The sequence below is a fragment of the Leishmania infantum genome, chromosome 35 (assembly GCF_000002875.2).
Source record: "Leishmania infantum JPCM5 genome chromosome 35".
Classification (NCBI taxonomy): domain Eukaryota; phylum Euglenozoa; class Kinetoplastea; order Trypanosomatida; family Trypanosomatidae; genus Leishmania; species Leishmania infantum.
The window spans coordinates 399,639-420,941 of record NC_009419.2 but is presented as its reverse complement, the minus strand read 5'-3'; the positions used below and the strand labels follow the sequence as shown (position 1 = coordinate 420,941).

Here is a 21,303-nt window from a genome sequence, read left to right as displayed (position 1 = left end):
TGGCAGAACCCGCGCACCATCACAGCAGCAGAAGCAGCAGAAACAAGGGAGGGACGATACTTGTGAGGCAGGAATGTCCGCTCCGACAGAGAAGCACGCTCATAGGCACGCATACACACTGACACTCAAAAAAAAACGTGTGCAGACGCATCTTTTCCACGATGCAGATAGAAAGACACCAGAGGGGTACCTGTGCTGCTCGCGCACGAATAGCTGTATGTTTTGCATGTGAGTATGCGTGTACGTGCGGCCCTGAAGACGAGAGAGTGCAGAGAAAGGGAGAGGGGGGAGAGGACGATTCACGATACCAAGTCTATCGTGAACGTTTTTGGCCATTTGTAGGGAAGAGGGCGCTTGCAGCAGCGGTTGTAGTCTGTCGCCGTGACTGAGCTGCACGTTGAGCGCCGCCTCTCCGGCCTCCCGCCCTGTAGCTGTTGTTACAGATGCTGACACGTGAGCGCTGGAGGGCATGACAGCACGCACAGTGCATCCGTGCCATTGCGTGCTCTCCTGTTTTGGACTTCGCTTTTGGTGTGCTCTTCTGTGACAGATCTCGGCGGTGCGCCGCGCTTCGACTCCGCCTCCTTTTCTCTTCAGTCGCATTGCCCCCTGTTCCGGTTGTGCTCATGCGTTTCGTGGTCTCGCACATCGAGACCTTCCACCTGCTCCTCCAGTGCACGCGCGCGCGCGCACACACACACACAAGCACGTGTATGTGTCGGCACTTGCTCACTCGGAGGGGGGGGTGGAGGACAGGGAGGCTGCGGAAGCGGACGCGGCGACGCGTGGGGTCAGAGCGAGAGGCAGAGCTGTGAAAGTAGAGAGGGGTGGAGTGGGGCGTGGGAGCGTCGAGAGACGATCACCGGCAGACGCGCACCCACGAGCGCATGGACACCAAATTCAAAGCGGCACAGCCACAAACGAGTGTATGGCGCACGCGACGGGTAGGTGCGCGATGCTTCGCGTAGGGGGAGGGGGGGGCGCATAGAACCTAGAAACGACGAAGGAGGAGGTGGAGCAAAAATCAATAGAAGCACACACAATGCTGAACGTTTTCTGTTTTGAAAGTCTTTTGATAGCGTCTCCGGGCTACTCTCCTCTTTTCACTCGCACGCGTGTGAATGCAGATGCGTATTACCTACGTGGCACTGAATAGGGAACAGTAAAAAAAGCGAAAAGGAAACGATCAAAGTTGTCTGCTCGCGGGCACAAGCGCGCGGGTAGCGGAAGAGAAAACAAAAAAAGAAGCACGCCTGGATGGGTGCTCTGATGGAAAGGCACACGTGAATAGAATTGGTCAAAAGAATAGGCAGACAGCCCAGTGCCTTGTGGGAGTGATGCAGGCGGACAGAAGATGACAGTCACGCAGCACGTAGCAGTACCGACACACACACACACACACACACACACACGCACACACAAACGCGGACGCAGACGGCTGACCAGCTAAACAGACACTGCGCCCTCTTCGTGTACAGGCGCATATGCCTCGCCCTGTTGGCGTGTGCATCGATGCACGTCTCGATGTCGCTGCGCGTGTGCGTCCGTGCTCGCGCTTCCACAGGCCGAGGAGATGTACAAGGATGTGTGGGTGGGGTGGGCTCGGAGAGAGGAGAACATCGAAGCGTCGTCCCGTTGGATTCCAACTTACATCTTGGAACTGCAGTCGACGGTAAACTCGTTGAGCATGGTCTCGGTAAAGCGGCTCTTGCCACGACGAATGATACAAGACGGGTACTTGGGGTAGTGGTTCGCACCATCCGGGAAGTACTGCGGCTCGAGTCCCATACCTGTCCAACGCGCGTAGCGCTGGCCCGGGCCGCCGCTCGCCGGCAGCGGCTTGTTGTTCGCCGTGTACACCCACATGCACGGGAAGGTCGAGTACACCTTCATGCAGATGTTCGTGACCGGGCTCTTCGCCTCGGCGTGCAGCATCAGCTTGCCCTTCTCCCAGCCATCGATGGCGAGGGGGTGGTCGTAGCCGCACGGGTCGCGGTCGAGCAGCGCCACGTCGTCAATGCAGTCGCCAATCACGCGTCCCTGCCGAAAGTCGAGCCCGGTGCCCTCAACTGACAGGAACTCGCCAGTCGGGATGGCCATGCGGTCCGCCTCGGCCACCCGGCTTGCTGGCACGCGGAGCCAGTGGTTGCGCACGCTCTCTGGCTGCTCCCACACGGCGTTGCACTTGCCGTTGCGCTCTGGGATACCGTTGAGGTTCCAGTAGGCGTGATTGAAGATGTTGACCGGGGTGGCATCTGCCGGGCTCGTCTCCGGGATGTAGGAGTCGTAGTGTGTCTTGAGCACGTTCGGCTTCGTCCGCTCAATCGAGTAGGTGACCTTGCTCACCAGCTCAGCGGGGAAGCCGTTCTCCATGTGCGGGCTGGTGTAGTTGAAGGTGACGCCGATTTCTGTCGCTGTCTCCAAGACGGCGAAGCCCCAGTGCTTCTTGTTGAAGGCGTTGTGTCCGCCATGGCACGTGTGTCTGCCAGCCATGTTCTTATCGGTGTGATAAGTAACCCCGTCAAGCTTGAAGGTGGCGTGAGCCACGCGACCGCCACAGCGTCCCGCCGTCACCCCCATGTAGTCGGTATCCGCCTCTGTCTCAGCGGCGCTCTCCGGAAAGGCGCAGTTGACCTCAATCCACTTCTGCCGCTGGGGGTGGAAGACCTGCACTGAGCTGATGGTGGCACCGAAATTGGCGAGCCCGACACGCAAGCGGGCCGTCTTGAGCCAAATCAATTTTCCCGCACCGAACGGGCGCACCTCAACCTGAAAGGTCATGATTGTTTTTTTTTTGTCTTTCTTGGGTGGGAGGTGTGAGGTGGGTATAAGAGAACGAGCACGGCAGCTACTTGTGGTGGTCGTGGCGTCCGTTTGCGGAGAAGGGGGGGGGTGGGCGAAGCAAAGGTCGCGAGAGGCGCAGAAGAGGAGGAGAGGGACTGGAGACAGAAGGGTGCCCGTTCACAGTCCAATCAAGAGACGAGAGTGGCAAAGGCGAGAGAATTGGGTGCGACAGCGTCGAAACGAGGAGGAAGATGGACAAGAGAAGCGAAACAGAGAGAAGATGCAAGCGATGACGCCGGTGGGAGCGGGGTCAAAGCAGCTGTCAAGAGAGGTTATGAAGTCGCGACGAGAAGCTTATCCACATCCTGAAGAGACCACATACTTTTTTCTGCATCTCAGTCCTCGCCGGTTAGAGCGGGGAGAGGGACGAAGGGGGACCACCACAAAGGAGTGCCCAGAATGAGAGTAAGTGATCGAAAACGCAGAGACACGCGTGCGACGCCAGCCACTGCAGAGAAGAACCTCGAAGCGAAAAAGAGCGCTGATCTTGCCACTCAACAACGCACCGAAAGGACGTGCTTGGCCGACTCTCTCTTTCACACGAAGCGCGCTCGTCTCTCGCTTGGAATGAGTAACATGTACGCTTCCTCTGACCCCTGTTGTTGCTCTCATTCATGGACCTTTTCTTTTTTGCTGCCTGAAGGGCTTCTCGCGAGTCACCGTGCGAACTGCGTTGTCAGGAACCGCATCACTGCATCCTTTTTCTTTCGTTTATTTCCGGCGTGTCCTGACGCGTTTGCGATTTTGGCGTGTGTGTGTGTGCGTGCGTGTTGGTGCATAAGCGTGCTTTAGTGTGATGGATTGAGGAGCACGACGCACGAGCACATGCATATATATATATATATGTATACATGCAAGTAGAGGCTGGAACACCTCCTCAGTGATGCACAAGCAGAACGCTCGCACCCACACCCACACACAGACCTATATATTGATGGACAACAACTCAGGAAAAAAAAGGTCAAGTCAGAGGGCAGCCGACGAAAAAGGTTAAGAGAAAACAGAAGGGAGAAACGAAGAGGTTCCCTCCCTTCAACACGACCGCAATAAACCAAGAAGAGCGCGCAATAACACAGAAACCTGCGCTCCAAAGAGAGGAGAGACAACCTCTTCCTCCCTCCTCTCCGCTCCACTGCGTCACCGCAGAGTATCATTCGTTCATCTCTGGATTCATTTTTGTGAGCGTGCTTTTTAAATGCCTAGCCTGAGCGCACATGCACGCGCTCTTCGCGGATGTATGCATGCGCTTCCCCCCCCCCCCCCACACCTCTGCGAGTTCTTCACTGCTCTGAGAGGACTTTTTTAAGGCCCCCCTCGTTCAAGTACACAGCGGAGGCAGCAAGGTAGAAAAGCACTTTGGTGTGGAGGGGAGGGAGGAGAGGGAGGTTGCTCACAGAGACCAGAAAACACACTGCCCGCGGCAACACATCCACTTGTGTACTCGCGTGGCAGAGACACCTGAACTCGCCTCGCTCGTAATCCGCGCTCATTGTCTCTCCACAGAGAGGGGAGAATGGGGCAGGAGGAGAGAGAGACGGTGACTTGGGGTCAAGCGCAGACTTAGAGGTGTTGCCGCGGCGTAGAACAATAAGCGTCAATGCCCCCCTCGCCGACTTCGTGCCGTCAATTTTTTTAAAATCTTTAATATACTCATAGTCTTCGATAAACCGCGAGCACCACTCTACTCTGCTGCCCCCGGCCCTGCCACAGGGTCCATTTCACCTGGTGCGAAGCAGCCGGAGACACAAGCCCGTACAGCAGTGCGCCGGCCCAGCCATCGGAGAACGGCCTCTGGCCCAAATGCTGCCCCCTCAGGGTGCCGCTCAGGGCTCCCCGCACCAGCAGGCAGTGTGACGGCCGGGGGTGGGATACGCTCGAGCCACGCTGACGCTTCGTCCATCATGTGAATGGCACAGGCGTGTTCGCTGTGGCAGGTCGCTCCGACGCCACGCCGTCCAGGACCTGACCAGCCGACATCAGCAGCAATGAATCGCACTGGCCTCCCCTCCCCCCTTTGGGTCGTAGGTGCTTGACCCTGTCACCGCCAGAGGTGCTTCGGCATTGGCAGGGATAAGGGGGAGGGGCCGCATGGCTTCCTTAGCAAGGGATGAAAGGGTGGGGTGGTGAGTGGAGGGGTGGAGTCGGCAGAGAGAACGCTTGTCGATGATACTTTTCGTTGCTTGCGCTGCGCTCGGATGCGCATGCGGTCGCGTCTTTGAGTTTGATGAAGTAGCCGACTTCATGTAAGACACTCGCACACACACAGCAAGAGAGGAAAGCAAAGAAGTACGTCTTCGTGCAGAAATATAAGTGTGCACAGAAAGTTGAGTTCGAACCCTAGTGAACATCGACATCACGGACTCGTCTGCTCTCTGCAGATGAGAAAGGACCTCGCTGGGGGGAGCGAGAGGTGTGGAAAACCGTGAAAATGGGAGGAATGGGGCGGGAAAGAAAGCTAAAAAGAATAGAAAATACACACACACACACACACACACGGGCAAACATAATGAGTGAAACGGCGTGAGGGAGTGCGTATTTATGTATGTGCGTGTGTATGCATACTGTGAGGGGGGGGAGGAGAGCAGAAAGATGCAGAAAGGGCGAACGCGAAGGAAATAAACGCATGAGGCGCTACCATACCGTCCACGGGAGGAGCACTCCAACACGAACACACACACATATATATATATATATATACGGGTTTTCTGCAAAAACACCATGAAAGACATGTAACGAAAAGACACGCGCAATACAGAGAAAACAAAAACGAAAAAATAAAACGCAAAGAAAAAAGCACTTCAGTAGATGTGCAACAACGCGGTTGTCGCATCGCTAGTGATGGCTGCGTGTGGGGGAGGGAATGGTGTGCATGTGCACGTGTGTGCTGGTGTGTGAAGGGAGACGTGGAGGGCCCAACGGAGACAGAAGGAGAGGCAGTGGAGAAGGAGCGAGAGCAAGAGCACAACAAAAAAAAGGCAAGGACGAAATTACGTGTGCGCTAGCTGACGCTGCTCACCGAGGCAAACAGTCAATAGTTGTCTTGTAGTCGCATTGAAGCCACATCTTGCTTCTCGTGGGCCCCTCCTCCCCTCCAACACTCTCATCCCCCTTTCACAGTGAAGAAGCATCGCCACCTCTTCGATCAAACCCCATCTGCACCCCTTCTCCTCCACCCAGCTTATGCATTTCTGGGCTCAACGTTGGCCCCTAATGCTCAATCGTGAACTCGTTGATCGTCGTCTCCGAGTACTGGCGCTCGCCACGACGCACAATGCAGGACGGGTACTTGGGGTAGTAGTTGGCAACGTCAGAGAAGTTCTGGGGGCCGACCAGCAGGCCAGTCCAACGCGCGTAGCGCTGGCCCGGGCCGCCGCTCGCCGGCAGCGGCTTGTTGTTCGCCGTGTACACCCACATGCACGGGAAGGTCGAGTACACCTTCATGCAGATGTTCGTGACCGGGCTCTTCGCCTCGGCGTGCAGCATCAGCTTGCCCTTCTCCCAGCCATCGATGGCGAGGGGGTGGTCGTAGCCGCACGGGTCGCGGTCGAGCAGCGCCACGTCGTCAATGCAGTCGCCAATCACGCGTCCCTGCCGAAAGTCGAGCCCGGTGCCCTCAACTGACAGGAACTCGCCAGTCGGGATGGCCATGCGGTCCGCCTCGGCCACCCGGCTTGCTGGCACGCGGAGCCAGTGGTTGCGCACGCTCTCTGGCTGCACCCAGTTCTTCTCACCGTCCTGCTGGCCGGGGATGCCGTTCAGGTTGAAGGAGGTGTGACTGAAGACGTTGATGGGAGAAGCATCGCACGGGCTGTTGTCGGTGATGTAGGAGTCGTAGATGGTCTTGAGAGCGTTGGGGTTGCTGCGGTCGATGATGAAGGTGCAGTAGTTCTTCACCTCTCCGGGAAAGCCGCTCTCCATGTGCGGGCTGGTGTAGTTGAAGCGGACGCCGATCACATTGGCCGTCTCGATTAGCTTCATGCCCCAGTGCTTCTTGTGGTACGCGTCGTCGCCGCAGTGGCACGTGTTCTCGCCGCGGTTCTTCTGCGTGTAGTACTTGACCCCGTCAAGCGTGAACACGCCTCCGGCGACGCGACCGGCGCAGCGGCCTACAGTGGCGCCCATGTAGTCCGGGTCGGCGTAAGCCTCCTCGGGGTTCTTCGGGTAGCCGCAGTTGACCTCGATCCACTTGTTATCGGCGGGGTGGTACACCTGGATGGAGGCGACGGAGGCGGCATAGTTGGTGAGGCCCACTTTGAGAACGTCTGTCTCCAGCCACACGAGCTTGTCGTAGCCATAGGGCTCTACCCTGATGCCGAACTGCATGTTCAAGAGGAAGACGAGTGAAAAGGTGAAGGAGATAAGAGAGGCGGGAGGAAAAGAGAGGAGCACTTCGTGGGTGGACCCGACTTCAGTTTAGAGGGAGGAGAAAGAAAGGCAACGGGCACAACAAGGCGACCTAGAGTGAGAGAACAAAAACGAAGGAAACGGCAACAGAAGAGTCCGACAGAGTGAAGAATGCACGAGCGGGGAACAAACGTTTTTGTTTTGTTCGTTTCGAAGAAGGCAGTGGGAGTGCGTACGAGAGAGCAAACTAGGGGACGTGCGACATGCACATGTGGGCATAGATGGACAGAGAGAGAGGGGGGGCGGGCAATTCGCATACGTAGACATGGCTGTGAAGGAAAAGAGACGTCGACGCCGCAACGGAAGAGGATGCGATATGCTCGCATAACGAGCGGATAGAGGGGTCGGGGGGGGGGGGAGGTGATGCCGAGGGAGAGCGCATGCGCCACGGGAGGATGGCTACGTGAAGCCAAAGACGCATTCGTATCGCGTTTTTTTCTTTGTCTCCCTCCATTGACAGGGCCACAGAGAGGTCGGCGTGCATACATACATGCAAGTCGCACCCCCTCCGCACCCCTACCTTGTCTTCTGTTCTCTGAGATCATTGCTCTTCTTCCTTTTCTGTGCTTGTCACAACCGAACGCAGGACGACGTGCGGGACACGCTGATGCGGGTGCTTCCTCGGCTGAGAGCAGTGGCAGAAGCTCAGCGGGCTGCCACTGCTGCGCTTCGCGTTTTCATTTTTAGTGCCGTCTCATTGCGTGCGAAGGCGTGAGTGACGGGGAGGAGTGCGAGGCAACAACATCCAAACGAAACAGCGGTGGCTCGGAAAACAGAAAGATTCGAAAGTCGCTGACAACGGTGAAGTACGAGGAGGGGAGAGATGACCAACAACAGCCACAGCCACAGCCATCACCAGCGTAACCCGAGCAGGAAGCGAGGCGTCCATAGGAGGAAAGCATGAGGGAGGCATCTCAGACGCGCAAACCAACATTCCTTGATCTCAAGTCGACAGAGCTGCGCCAGCATGGCAGTCATTGTCAGCCCAAGCTCAAAGACATGAAATCGACGGGGGGGGTTGTGGAGGGGGGGGTGAGGCGTGTTGAGTGGCGATACAGGGAAAGTGGAGGGGGAGAGCGGTCAGATAGGCGTTGCTTCTCAGATAGAAAAGTCCCCGGCAACGCTTCCTCGGTGAGAGCCGCTGTCACAGGGTCGCTCGTTTTTTACTGGTACGAGCGATAGATGCTGTTGCCTCCGCGTTCGTAGAACTCGTCGACGCCGCTGTGCACGTAGTTCGCCGCGACGTAGACGGCCGCCTGCGCCTCTGTAAGCTCAGGGTATGGCTGATAGTTGAGGCACAAGGCGTCCACCTCGACGGAGGTGAGCTGCACCGATGCTGTCGACGCCACATGAGACTCTGTGTCGCTCGGCTCCCTGCTTTTAGACGGCGTTTCTGGCCGGCGACCAGACCACGTCCCTTTGTGCGCTGCAACGGCGCGGTGATCGTAGAAGTCTACCTTATCCGCGTCACGACCTTCTTTTCGACCGCAGCTGCCGTTGCCGATGGTGGCTGTGCCGACAATGCGCTGCACGTCAAAACCCCACCCTCGTGGTATGTACACAACGTCACCTGGAAGCGCGCGCACTTCGTAACTGGTGCAGGACAGAAGCAGTGGCATCGACGGAGACGCTGCGAGGGGCGTTGTAGTCGCTTGCAGCGGCGCGTTTGTGTGATGCACGCCCGTCGCGTTCGCGCTCATCGCATTCGCGTACTGCCCCTCTGCGCGGCGCGAAGATGTGAGCCGTGTCTGCTCCGTTGGCCACGCTGCCGACATCGCTGCACTACTTGCTCGACCTATGCGCACCTGCCGGCGCAGCCGCTCCTGATTTTGCGCGGCGCACATTTCTTCTGTGTGAGTGGGCACGTGCAGCGTCAGTAGCAGCTCACGCTGCGGGAGCACGTACGTCTCTGCGTCCGTTCGGCCAATAACGTACCGGCCTGCTTCTGCGCTGTCCGCGTTTGCTTTCACGTTGGAGGTGCCGTTCTCCGTTAGCGCCTCCAAGCGTCCGTTTGTGTGCGCCGAGGGTTTCGCGGGGTGGCGCTCCGCCACAGTGCGGGCGTGCAGAGTTGTCATGAGGTCCAGCCTAACACCGCCCAAGCGCCACGGCTCCGCAGAGGGAGAGGTGTTGTCGCGGGAGTGGGGCACCGCTTCCTTCATCGGATGCGTAACAGATGACATTTTTGCTGCGGCCACCGCTGGGGACTTTGCCAACGGCGCCGACGTCACGCATATGTTGAGTCGCGTCAGGCACGTCACGTGCGCGAAGGCACGATCCGACGGCGAGGCGGCAGCGCCGTCGGTCGTGACCGGCGTCAGTGGGCGACCCACAGCAAACGACACCACCGGCTCCAGGCCACCAGCAAGCCGACAAACCACATGCTCGCTCGCGTCATCGTGCACGCTGAGGTCACCTGCTGTCTCCTTGCTGTCGTGGACATGATCGCGCACCTGCGCTAACGGGAGTGCTACCGTCGCTGACGGGGGAAGCCGCGTCTGCACATACAAGCACGTACGCACGGCTGCATGGGATTTCATCTCACCGCCATCGTCACCGCCCACACGCATCGTCATTGCTGACACTCTCTCCTGTACGTGCGCCATCAACTCTGTCCAGAAACGCCGTTCTGAGCTGTCAGAGACCCTGCTGGAAGCGTGTTTGCTTTCCTCACACGTACCTGCGGTGTTCGGCAGGGACGCAGAGGCTGGCATCCACAGGAGCCCAGCTGCGGGAGACACAAGGAGCTGCCGAACGCGCTCCGCCATCTCGTTCGTAGTCGAAAGGGAGACGGAGGGCAGCCCACTCGTGGCGTCTTGGCTCGACGAGTTCCTCGTTGCCTTTGGTTCATTCCAGAAGTGCTCCAGAACCCCTCGCAACGGAGCCAACGTCGTGTCCTCCACCACCCTCGCCGACCGCTTCGTGTCTTCTGGAGGCCGATGAGAGCTGCGGCGGTGTTCGTGGCTGCGTGGTGTGCCGGCGGAAAAGTACGGCCGCCTCGCAGGGTCCACTCGCGCCCACGACGCCGCGGCTGGAACGTCCTCTGTGGGGACTGTCGTGCTGGCGGTCATGACGGGCACCTTTGCTGCGGCAGGCGACGAGGATGCGGGACTTGAGGGGCCGAGCTGGGAGGATGGGACGGCGAGAGGGTTTTGCCGGCGCGCTGCCGGGGCAACGACCGCGGTGGGCTGTTGCTGCTGCTCTGCATGGTGCGGCATCCGACTCGTCGCCTTCTTTACCCGCAGCAGATGCGTCTCTGAGGAGCGCACCGCACGTCCTCCGCGCACGACGACTGCTTGATAGGGCAGCCGAGCCCCTCCCGCGGGGTACAGAACGTGGTGAAAGTACAGGCGAGACAGACGCTGCTCCCGCTGCACGTCCACGTAGCGCGGCACGGTAGTAAAGAAGGGTAACTCGGCGGACGCATGCAGGTCGGCGCCAGCGAGATGGTCGATAAGCCTTGTGGGGGTGGGCACGCCCTCCAGGTACTTCACGACGTGGCCCGTGCCGCGTCGGCGCAGCAGTGGCAGCGACCAGGTTAACATGGCGGCGATTTGATTAAGTGAACAAGACAAAGAGGGGGGTAGGTGAGAGGAAATACGCGCGTGCTCCTTCGCCCTCCTGCGCTGACACCACACCACCGACGACGAAGTCTGTTTTCTCAACAGCGGCGGAATACAAAGGGAGGGGGTGGGGCAGACACGAAGGAGATGTTTTTTTTTTTTTTCGAAACGAAGAGGAGGCACTGCGTAGGGCGGAGGCCACACCAGCAAGAGGAGGAGGTGATGAGTGGGTGGAGGAGTGAAGAGGCACGAGAGCACTTGAATTAGCAATGCGAAGGCGGGAGCCGTCCTCAGTAACGCACGTACGTGTCGATGGACACGATAGCACACATTTCCATACGTCTTTGTGCTCTTGCACGTGAGAGCAGGAGTGTGAGAAGGTGCAACCCGGGGCGAAGAGCACACTTAAATAGTCCAGCCCAACCACATTGCTGCACAGCATCCATGGCTCCTTTCTCCCTCTCATCTTTAACAATTCGACTACCGCTTCCTCACAAGTCTGCTGCCATGCCCTAATCCAGTGATCATTTCTTTCTCTCGCTTCTGCAGCTGCTACCAACATGAGCGCCTCGTCTCGTCCTCGAACGCCATTCGTTCTGTCTGTCTGTTTTTTGTCTGACCACCGCGCACGAGGGGCAAACACAACCACATGGTTAGCGGAACAGAGACGACAACCAGAAGAACCCTCTCCCCCCTCACACACACATACAACAGAGACCAAAAAAAAATCACTGCACAGTTAAAAAAAAAAAACGTAGCAAAAACAGAGGAAATCGGAAGAACGCGCACAAGAAGAGTCGAGGGGGGGGGAGGAGGTGAGCACCACTTCACGTAAACACACAGCGACATCAACACGCTGACGCCGGCAGAGAAAACAACAAAAAACAAGAAGCCAAACGAAAAAGGTGCAGACTACTTGCAACGAAAAAAAAACGTGGAAGCTGAGAGCACGAGGAAAGGCAGAGTTTGCATGATCGCCGGGACTGCCACTCTTCATGTTTTCTCGACCCAAGAAGCCGTCTCTGTCTATAGTGTGGCCGGGGCGCTTGCCCGAGCGGGGGTGTGGGTTCCTTCTGTGTTTGACTCGTAATGAGAGGGAGAGGGAGAAAGTGGCCGAGAAGGAAGAGAAGGGGCAGGTGAAAGAGAAATAAAGGAGGGTAGAGATGCAGAAGGTGTCAAGAAACAAAACGACAAGAAAAGAGCGAGGTGCACGAGCCAGGTGTACACGAACACGCAGACACACGCATGCTGCCCTCACAGAGAAAGAAAACAACAACGAAACGGTGCCGAGACGAAGATCATACAAGGGAGGGAGGGAAGGGGGAGGGAGAAGAGAGAGATGGAGGGCGCAAAGGATAAGGCAAATGGGGAAAACAGCAACAATGAACGAGAACGAGAACCGTGCAGGCATTACAGACAAAACGAGAGGAAAAGTCCTTCGCTTCTTCTCCTAACTGGCCCGCCACTGCCTCCACTTTACCTCCATCCTTCCCGCCACCACACCCAACTACCACCGCCGCCCTCTTGCTCATGTGCGCCACTTGTATTCCCCGAGCGAAAAAAAAAACTCGCCTGTGATTTTACCTTGCTCCTCCTTTCTCGCCGTAGTTCGTGTCTGTGTATGTGCGTGCGCGCGACTGTACCTCTCTCTTCCTCCTTGAGGCACGCTGCCACCACCTCAGTGCACTTTTCCAGAAACACACACACACACAGAAACGCGAGCGGGCAGCCCTCTTTCTTGTAACCCCCTTTCCTCGCTTTTTTTCTCTATGGTGGAGACAGGTGAAAATAAATAAACAAGAGAATGGACCGTGCGCACAATACGACAACAAAAAGAGGCGCATGTGCGCAGAAGTACACACACACACCTCGTGAGAGTGATCTGTGACGTTCGCATCTGCACTGTGTATGAGTGCGTCACGAAACATCTTCGAGGCTTCACCATAGCCCCGCTACCCTCATTATCATCCCCCAAACTACCTTACGCGATTGTGCCGGGCACTGCTATGCGACTTTCGCCTTTACTTAAAAGCATAAAAAAAAATGAAAGACGCCTAGCTGTTAGAGAGGAATAAAGTCTCATGACAGCTAGCGGCATGCGACGGTGAGAGCAACAACAAGCTCTCTCTCGCTCTCTCATGTCCATCGAGAGGCAGATTTTTAACTCTCGTTGCCACACACACACACACAAAATCGAAAAGCAGTGGGCGAGTGAGTGCCACCGCCATCACCATCACACACACAGACACACACAATACCAAAAAGAAAGGGCAAAAAGAAAAACAAAACGAGAACATCGAAAAGTGATAATAAAAAAGTGAAGTCATATACGAGAGACACGCACAGAGAACAACAAAAAAGTGAAAGACATCTTACCTATGCACACACTCAGGAAGGAGAGAGGGAGGAGGGAGGCAGACACGCTGGTATGCAGAGAAGGTGAGGATGGCATCAACCACGTTGAACAGTAAAACGCTTCAGAAAAATGAAACACACAGGAGAAATAACAAAGGGGAAAACGACAACAACAAAAAAACAGAAACACTTAAAGGCCTGAAAGTCAGGCAAACGTAGGAGAAACATAAACAAGACTAACCGACACCACCACCATATATATATAAACACACGCACATACACATCTTTTTTTTTTGCTGAGAGGCGGAAGGGGGTTGTTCCCTTTTTGTGTGCGTGTATGTGTGCCGTGCCATGCTCCCCTTTTCCTTCCCATTCTCCACACTCCGCTCCCGTCATAGCGCATGGGGTGTTGGTAAGCAACACGCCCCACGCGAGCGTGCTATCGTTTCTTCCACACATCTGTTTCCTTTTTCGTTTAAATTTGTCCTTTTCCCTTTCCTCTGTCGTTTTTATTTTCGCTTCCTTTTATTGCCTTCCGCATGCGCTTCACTGCGATCGAGGCAGCCCCGACACAATACATGAACAACAGCGGAGAGAAGGGGGAGGGGCATACAGATATGTACATGCAGGACAGGAGCGCAGGGTGGGCATGAAATTACTAGAGACTGAGCACAAGAAAAAAAAACTAATAAACAATGTCGAGCACTTCTTTCCGCGTTTCTCCACCCTTGAATACCAAACAACGCGTGCGTTTTCGAAGCTGAGAAGGGTGGTGATGGTGTTTGGGGAAGCTATGGCTAGAGAGAGACAAAGTCAGGAAGAAAGACGAAGAGAAAGAGGGCAAATCGCGCTCGAGGTTTGGCAACTCAGGTCCTGGTCGCGTTACGCGCTGCGTGCGCGCGTGGGAGTTGAGAGCCCCACTTCTGCAGTATAAGAAACATGAAAGAACGGATTCACGTATGCTTCCCTGTCCTGCATGCGCTCCCTCCCGTATCACTGCCTATTTCTATTCGTGCCACCACTTCCAGTGAGGCTCTGACACACGTTGACGAGGGTGCGGGTGCGCATGTCGTCGCGGGCCGCCATTCTACGAGAGTCTGGCAAAGGAAGAAAAACACCAGCAAACAAATAGATGCGACGTGGCTTGCCAACGGAAACTCGCTCGGCTATCACGTGCATCTCTAGCGTGGCCATTTCAGTAGTCACGCCCGCGCCCGCCGCGGTGGTTATTGCGCCAGCCGCCGCCATTACCGTGGTGACCACCACCGTGACCGCGCTCGTGGCCACTAGCGTCCGGCATAGAGTTCTTGACCTTGGGATTGATGTTCTCCATCCAAATTCGCGCCCCAAAGGTGCGGTAGAGCTCCCGCACGAGGGAGCGGAAGTCGACGCTGTGGTCACAGTCGAAGAAGAAGCTGATCTTCTTCATGTCGAACTGGTACTCCACATCCTGTAGGTCAATGTCGATGCCGAGCTCCAAGCACCGCTGACGGCACGTCTTGAGCGCAACGCTCTCGGCGTTCGCGATGATATTGTGAAGGCGGTCGATGTCTTCCTCTGAGGCCTGGCGCAGAACGCGACCGTTCTCCAGCTTGATTTTGTCGTCGCGGATGTCGCAGCCCTCCATCGACACAACGGCCGTCTCGTTGTTCGGCTTGCGCTCGATCGTCTGCACCAATAGGCCGCAGTCTGTACCACGATCGCCGTCGACGAGGACGTAGTTGCCAGGCTCGATGCGGTGGCCGCACACGTACTTGCGGACGCGGCCGCGCTTGAACTCCACAAACGCCAGCATCTCCGAGCCTTCCGGTAGCTCGTCGCCTTCTTCGTTGTGGTCTGCACCCGCAACGCTCGAGTAGTTTTGCTGCTGCTGTTTCTGCTGCTGACCGTCTTGGCCGGAGAGAAGAAACTCCTCGACGGCGTTGTGCGACACCGCGCTGTGGATCGCGTTGTCCGTGTCGCTACGGCTATGGCTGTTGTTGTCGGGGGACGACTTGGTCGGAGCCCATGACGACACGTCGTCCAAGCCAGCGGGCATGTTCGTGGAGTTGGGACTGGGCACGCGCTGAGCGCTTCCGGTGTCCATGGCCGATGGCGAGCCGCTCCCCATCCCGCTCGGTGACGTGACCGACGAGTTGGATGCCTCGAGGCTGGCGCGCAGCATCTGCATGATTATGTTGGCCGCATCCTCCTCCGGGTTGGCGCCAGAGCCGCGGGGAAAGAAGCCGTTCTGTTGAAGGTGCTGCACAATCGTCTGTGCCTCCGCCATGATGCTCAGGAGGCGGTTCTGCAGGGCAATCATCGTGGCAAATCGGTTGTGGTCCACAGTGTTGTTCGAGACGGTGGCATTGGCGCCGGTCACCGCAGGCGGCGAGCCGCTCCGGGTGTCGAGGAACACGTCGATGGCCTTGTTGACGTGGCTCTCCGTGTATGCCATGTTTCTCTTCGCTTCAGGTTGGATGCCGTTCTTTGTGTGGGTGGGTGTGTCTGTGTGCCTGTGTGGGTGCAGTGGTAGTGGGATATATATATATATATATGTGTATGTATATAGACGTCTGTATTCGACGGCTCCGGCAATGTATCCTGCTTTCGCTGCACACAAAACAACGCAAGACGCACACACACACACACACACCAACAACAAACAGACAAACAAAAGAAGCGGTCAAGATTTCTTCGATGCACAGGTGTGTGCGTGTGTGCGAGTTGTGTGTACGATGGACGTTGATGTGTGAGTTTATGGGTTGTATGAGCAGAAAGCTTACCTCGCAAGTGACTGTTACACGTGTGAGTGTGCCTCTTCTCGAATTGTGCCTTGCTTTCTTATGTATGTAAGCAAAGCATGTGCAGGCGTGTGAGTGTGTGTGTGTGTGTGTGTGTGCGCCTTTCGGCTCGTGCGCCGCGTGGCGACAGCGTTTCTATTTTCGTTTTTCTTTTTGTGTCTCTCTCTCACACCTGCTCTGCTGTGTATGCGTGCGCGCGTTCGCGTGTTGCGTGGCAGAGGCACGAATATGGCTTGCTAGTGTGTGGCGAGGATGGTGGAGTTGTCTATCTCTATGGCTGGTGAAACTTTTCTGTGAGGGGCAGAGATAGAGGGGGCGAGTAGACAGGAGAAAGAAAAAAGGAAGGAAAAAAGTGGGGAGTGCAACACAGCAGATAAGCGTGGCGGGCGTGAGTTTGTGTTTATGCGTGGGTGAGGAGCCAACGAGAGAGTGGGTGCGAGAAAGAGAGAGTGAGCGAAGGGTATGTTTGTGTTGAAGCGAGTTGGTGCGGGGAGGCGCCGAAGAAGACGACCACTTCGTGAACGTGTGCGTGTGCGCGCGGCAACAGTTTTGATGTTGTTTTAGAAGGTTTAGTTGTTCGAGTCGATGGTGATGTCGTGTTGTATTGTGCGTATGCGTGGGGTGTGATGAGGTGGCGCACAAAATCGGCCAACATCATAAACAGAAGTAGAGTAGGACGGGGAGGACAGGAGGCGAACGGGTGTGGACACCAACCGTGGCAACGTGTGCGTGCGTGTGGGTTCCGCAAAGAGGAGAATGAATAGCGACAGCAAACGGGAAAAAACAGAAAAGGGCATCGAGAGAGAGATGGAGGGAGAGGGACTCGGGGGTGACATGGGGAGTGCGGTGAAGCGAGCAGCACGGTCGCCACCGCGATGGCGCCTAGAGACGGTGGCGAAGAAAGAAGACGACAGGTGATATCGACGCGTTCGGGCCGCCAATAACAGCTACCATTTTCCCTCGGTCATTTCCTTCAGGCGCACACAAATCCACACGCGCAAAAACACAGACACGCTTTCGAAGCCAGCGAGTACAGCAGAGCTAACCAGCCGTGCGCATGTGCTCGCATAGATGCCGCAAGCCTGTGAGCGTCATCATTCCAACGGCGCTCCATCCAGCAATCAGCTTCCAACGGTAGCGCCGCTTCTCTTCCAAGGTCACCACCGGGTAGTAGTAGGCAGCCGGCTCCGCCGTCGTTTTCAGAATTTTCTTGTCGTACGCCTGCCTCTGAAGGTTTTGTGCCACCTTCAGCTGTGGCGAGCGGACGTGCATCGCCTCTGGAGAAAGGTCTTCGTCGGAGAAGTAGCTGCGCACCTGCCGTGCCGCCGGCTTCTCCTTCTCGCGTCCATGCAGATCTTCCTGCGCCTCCACCCACATGTCATGCTCACTCCGCTCGCCATACGGCTGCTCGTAGATGTTGCCATGCAGAACGTGGTGCTGACGGAACGGAAGGCGCGACTCGATCTTGTCCGTCAACTTCTCGAAACTCCTCTCAAACTGGCCGCTGGTGGCTTCGTTCGGGTTTGGCTTTATCGTCTGCGGTCGACGCAGGAGTCGGGTGGGTCGCATGCCTCCGACGCTGCTGGTGGACGGGCATGCAACGACAGCACCCGCACCAGCGCTCACGATACAGGCCATGCTGGAGGGTCGCGCACACAGGTGCGACTGCAAGTAACACACACTACTAGTGCTGCTACTACCACTCCTCTTGCTGACCATCAAGATGGCGGTGCTGCTGCTCGCCAGCCCACCTACGGAGACACCTGACCAAGACCGTACCAAGGCAAGCATCTTGCTGACTCCTCCTCGACGCCGCGTGAGCTGCGGCAGAAAGGGCTAATACAAAAGCTAAACCAAACCGTAGTTGCGACTGGGGAGGAGGAGGGATGAGGGTGGGAGAAGGCTGCTTTACCCACGTCCGCCCACGTGGCGTTTCTTGTCCAAAGCAATCAAGAGGTGTGAAGAAAAGGAGCCCATTGGAGAGTGAAGTCGGGGCAGGGGGAGGGGGACAGGCGGGTCTCCATCAACACACCCACACACCACGTCGCTGACGCTTACAAGAAAGAAATAAGCGCTGCCGGCTCGCTCCTAGGAGCATGTGTGTATGCAGCTGCGGCCCGGTCTCCGCAGCAGCAAAGAAGGGGGAGGGGTTAGCAGCGGCTGCGATGGTGGGAGTGCCACCATTGGCTGCCCCATCACATGGAGAGAGGTGCGAGAAGCACCATCGCATGATAAAACCCAAACCGTGCTTCCGTGGCGATCATCTCCCCTCGTTATCTCTTCCCTTCCCTCCGACTTCTCCATTCCGCTGCACTCGGTGCAGATTTGCGCGTACAGAAAGGGGGAGGAGGAGGATAGAGGCGAACGCATCCGTTCTTTGCGCTCCTGTTGTTTTTTCCTCTTTTGTTTGCGTCTTTCTCTCTCTCTGTGAGTTTGCGCATATAAATACTTACACACATATCTATATCTGCATATGTACACATATATACAGATATGTGTGTTTGTGTGTGCATCGACCGTTTCCTGTGACGACAAAGACCACCAAGCAAGGCGACAACAATAACACACGAGAGAGAATAAGATATAGAGACCGCGGGTGCATGAGGCAGAGCACGCGCCTCACACAGCGAACAGCATTCCAGAAGACTACGATGCACTCGCTCCCCTCCCCCACCCTCCCGACCATCACGACAACTACCGCTGCCGACGTTTTCTAAAAGAAGGAATGTGTGAGCCGATGTGCTCAAGAAGCTACCACGAACAGCCAAATGCGAGGCTGCAACAAGCCCAAGATACACAGCGGAGCCCGCAGCACGCAGCCACTCTTCACAGCGCATGCGATTACTTGAAGAAGATAAACAAAGAGAAGAGGAAGGCGATGCTACCAGCTATTGCGACAAGCACCAAAAAGGTCTTGTACCACTCGTACCGGATCGCCTGCCGGCGCTTCTTCTGCCGGTACTGGTGCAACTCAAGTGGGGACATGGCGGCCATCTTCGCCTCCTCTTTCACCGCCGCCTGCTGCTCCTTCTCCAGGCGCGCCATGTACTCGGCAAAGGAGCTTGGTGACAGCGACCGACGCATGAGTTCCACATCATGCGCCAGCGCCTTGTCCGACATCTCTTGCGCCAGCTTCGACTGCTGTGAGTGGTACTGCACGATACGCGCCGCCAGCTCCTCCCGCGTGATGCCAGGGATAGTGCTCGGGAGGCAACGTGGGTCAATACGTACGCCATCGTCGCCGCCGAAATTGTAACTTGAAGAAGAGATACCAGGCGAGGATGCCGATGCGCTGGTGGGGGATGCTGCGGCCTCACCAGCCGCCGTGGTGTGCTGATGACGTACCGCCATCGCGGGAAAGTGCGGGGAGCGTTGCATGCAAGGAAGGACAGCTGCGGTCATCATTTGTGAAGTGGACAGGCGCAGCAGTGGCGAGGAGGACGCTAAAGAGGCGAAACTCAAAGACCCCTGAAAACTGTGGCGTGGCTGTCGTAGCGCTTGCCCCACTGGGCGAGCGCTGACGGCGGGACCAGCCGCTGCAGCAGCCCCTACACGGCTCACCGTGCGCATGATCCCTTCAAAATCGAGACTCAGCGAAGGGGAATGAAAGAAACGGAAGGGGTAAGGAAACGAGTGGGCGACACTCCCTTCCCCTTTTCCGCTACTTCGGCGCGGCCCTTGCTAAACGGGCGCTGTGGCGGGTGCGGAAGATGCCTGTGCTTGTGGGTGCGTATGTGTTGGACGTGTGCGTGGCAATGCGGAGTAGCAGAGATGAGCTACGCCACTGCGCAACAAGACAAGGGGAGAGAGAATGATGTCGACCGATAATCACAATGCATTCCAATACGCGCTACCAAATCGGCTTAACAGGCGAGTATTCGATTTCCGCGGAAGCGCATACCGACTTGGTACCCCTCTGCTCGCGCTCTCGAAACCGCCTCGCGATTCCAAAGCGCTCTGTGCGAATGCAGCTGTTTTCAAGGCATCCTCGGGCACGACTACACCCACGCGTGGGTAGACCTGTGTATCCCCCTCTGCCCTCTTTTCTTGTCCAGTCACTTCAGGAGGGGATTCCCTGTCGTGGCGGGCACGCAAGAAGGCGGGCGGGAGAGGTGAGGAGGTGAAAAGCTTACAACGACTCCACTTCTCGAGATCGGTAATGAACAGAGAAGCGAAATGGGGTGCGGGGTGGGGTAACGAGAGGATACATGGTTGGTGAGGCACGCCCTTGCCAACGTGGAGAGTGCGCTGACTCTCTCCTCATCGTCATATTCTCTTTTCTAATCATCCCTCCCTCGCTCACCCATGTTGCAAGCCCTCACACACGCAACTAAACACACACACACACACACACACACACAAACACAAAGGACGTGAGAGGTAGCGCGGGGCAAAGGGAGGTAGTGGGGATGAGAGGCCGGAGGAGTACAATCAATCGCGAGGGGGTAGTGGAGGAGCGCTGCATGCATGTGCTCTGCACGTCAGAGGAAAGAGGGAGTGACCAACGTAGACGCGTCCGAGAGCGACGGAAGCAACGTAAGCGTAAACACATGAATGAACACACGAGGAAGCTTCACTTTCTGCGCATGTGCGATAGTTGCGCTGCTGCCCGGCCCACGTGCCGCCCGTTGCAGGTTAGTCCTTTCCTGTCCAGTAGAGCTGATTCTCTGCAGCACAACGGCCACTACAACAGCTGCATACGCAGGCAGGCAAAGTGACGAGCGATGAGAGAGGCCCACAGGGGAGCGGTACGTCTCAGTCGAGCGCACGCCCGCAGTTTATTATTATTTTTTTTTGCCTTTTCCTCACTGCGTCGTCTCTCCACCGCCTGCATGGGCCAATGCTGTCATCGAGAGAAGCAACCTCAGCGGCGGGTCGTCCGCCGTGCTTGGGTGCTGGAGGTAACCATGCAAGGTTGCCATGTCATTGGCGCTGCGCACGCCGGTACCACTACTCCCGTCATCATCTGCACCCTTGCAATCTCCGCCAGGCCTCACCGCACCCGATGGCGCGCCAGCGCCGCTCGCTGCGAGACTCCGTGAAGATGGATGCCGTAAGCAACATCGACGACGGGTTGTCCTCTAGCAACTACTGCGTCTCCCGCACGTATGGGTAGTCCAGCAGACCATCTAGGCGGAAGCCTGGCGATGAGAGGGCGCGGTGCTACTGCTGCACGGCCGCCTTTGTCTGCGATTCGCGCAGCAATGCACCCCCCCCGCTCCGCCGCCTTGTTCTCCTGTCGCTAGTAGGCACCCGGCCCTCCGCGTCATGCCAGCTCATTCACTGCGCATGTGCACCACTCAGCATGCGTCCAATAGTGCAGTGGTCGACGCCGACGCGAAGCTCGACGGTACCGG

General features: G+C 56.8%; 5 protein-coding genes and 1 pseudogene across 6 annotated transcripts; all 6 read right to left on the bottom strand.

Annotated features, from left to right (window-relative positions):
* Nucleotides 1-1,646: 1,646 nt before the first annotated feature.
* On the bottom strand, nt 1,647-2,781 carry LINJ_35_1000 (annotated as a pseudogene; the record flags this gene model as incomplete). The annotated part of the gene is given in 2 exon segments: nt 1,647-2,344; nt 2,346-2,781. Coding segments are annotated over 2 exon segments (1,134 nt in total), but the record flags the coding sequence as incomplete, so codon positions are not given.
* Nucleotides 2,782-6,051: 3,270 nt separating this feature from the next.
* Nucleotides 6,052-7,167, bottom strand: LINJ_35_0990 (putative aldose 1-epimerase; the record flags this gene model as incomplete). The annotated part of the gene is made up of 1 exon (XM_001468876.1): nt 6,052-7,167. One exon carries the CDS (start codon nt 7,165-7,167, stop codon nt 6,052-6,054), a length of 1,116 nt encoding a protein of 371 aa, XP_001468913.1.
* A 1,244-nt stretch (nt 7,168-8,411) lies between these two features.
* Nucleotides 8,412-10,790, bottom strand: LINJ_35_0980 (conserved hypothetical protein; the record flags this gene model as incomplete). Its single annotated transcript, XM_001468875.1, has 1 exon — nt 8,412-10,790. The coding sequence occupies one exon, from the start codon at nt 10,788-10,790 to the stop codon at nt 8,412-8,414; it is 2,379 nt and encodes a 792-aa protein (XP_001468912.1).
* Nucleotides 10,791-14,358: 3,568 nt separating this feature from the next.
* Nucleotides 14,359-15,600, bottom strand: LINJ_35_0970 (conserved hypothetical protein; the record flags this gene model as incomplete). Its single annotated transcript, XM_001468874.1, has 1 exon — nt 14,359-15,600. The coding sequence occupies one exon, from the start codon at nt 15,598-15,600 to the stop codon at nt 14,359-14,361; it is 1,242 nt and encodes a 413-aa protein (XP_001468911.1).
* Nucleotides 15,601-16,987: 1,387 nt separating this feature from the next.
* On the bottom strand, nt 16,988-17,737 carry LINJ_35_0960 (conserved hypothetical protein; the record flags this gene model as incomplete). The annotated part of the gene is made up of 1 exon (XM_001468873.1): nt 16,988-17,737. The coding sequence occupies one exon, from the start codon at nt 17,735-17,737 to the stop codon at nt 16,988-16,990; it is 750 nt and encodes a 249-aa protein (XP_001468910.1).
* Nucleotides 17,738-18,787: 1,050 nt separating this feature from the next.
* LINJ_35_0950 (conserved hypothetical protein) lies at nt 18,788-19,297 on the bottom strand (the record flags this gene model as incomplete). The annotated part of the gene is made up of 1 exon (XM_001468872.1): nt 18,788-19,297. The coding sequence occupies one exon, from the start codon at nt 19,295-19,297 to the stop codon at nt 18,788-18,790; it is 510 nt and encodes a 169-aa protein (XP_001468909.1).
* Between the last annotated feature and the right edge of the window lie 2,006 nt (nt 19,298-21,303).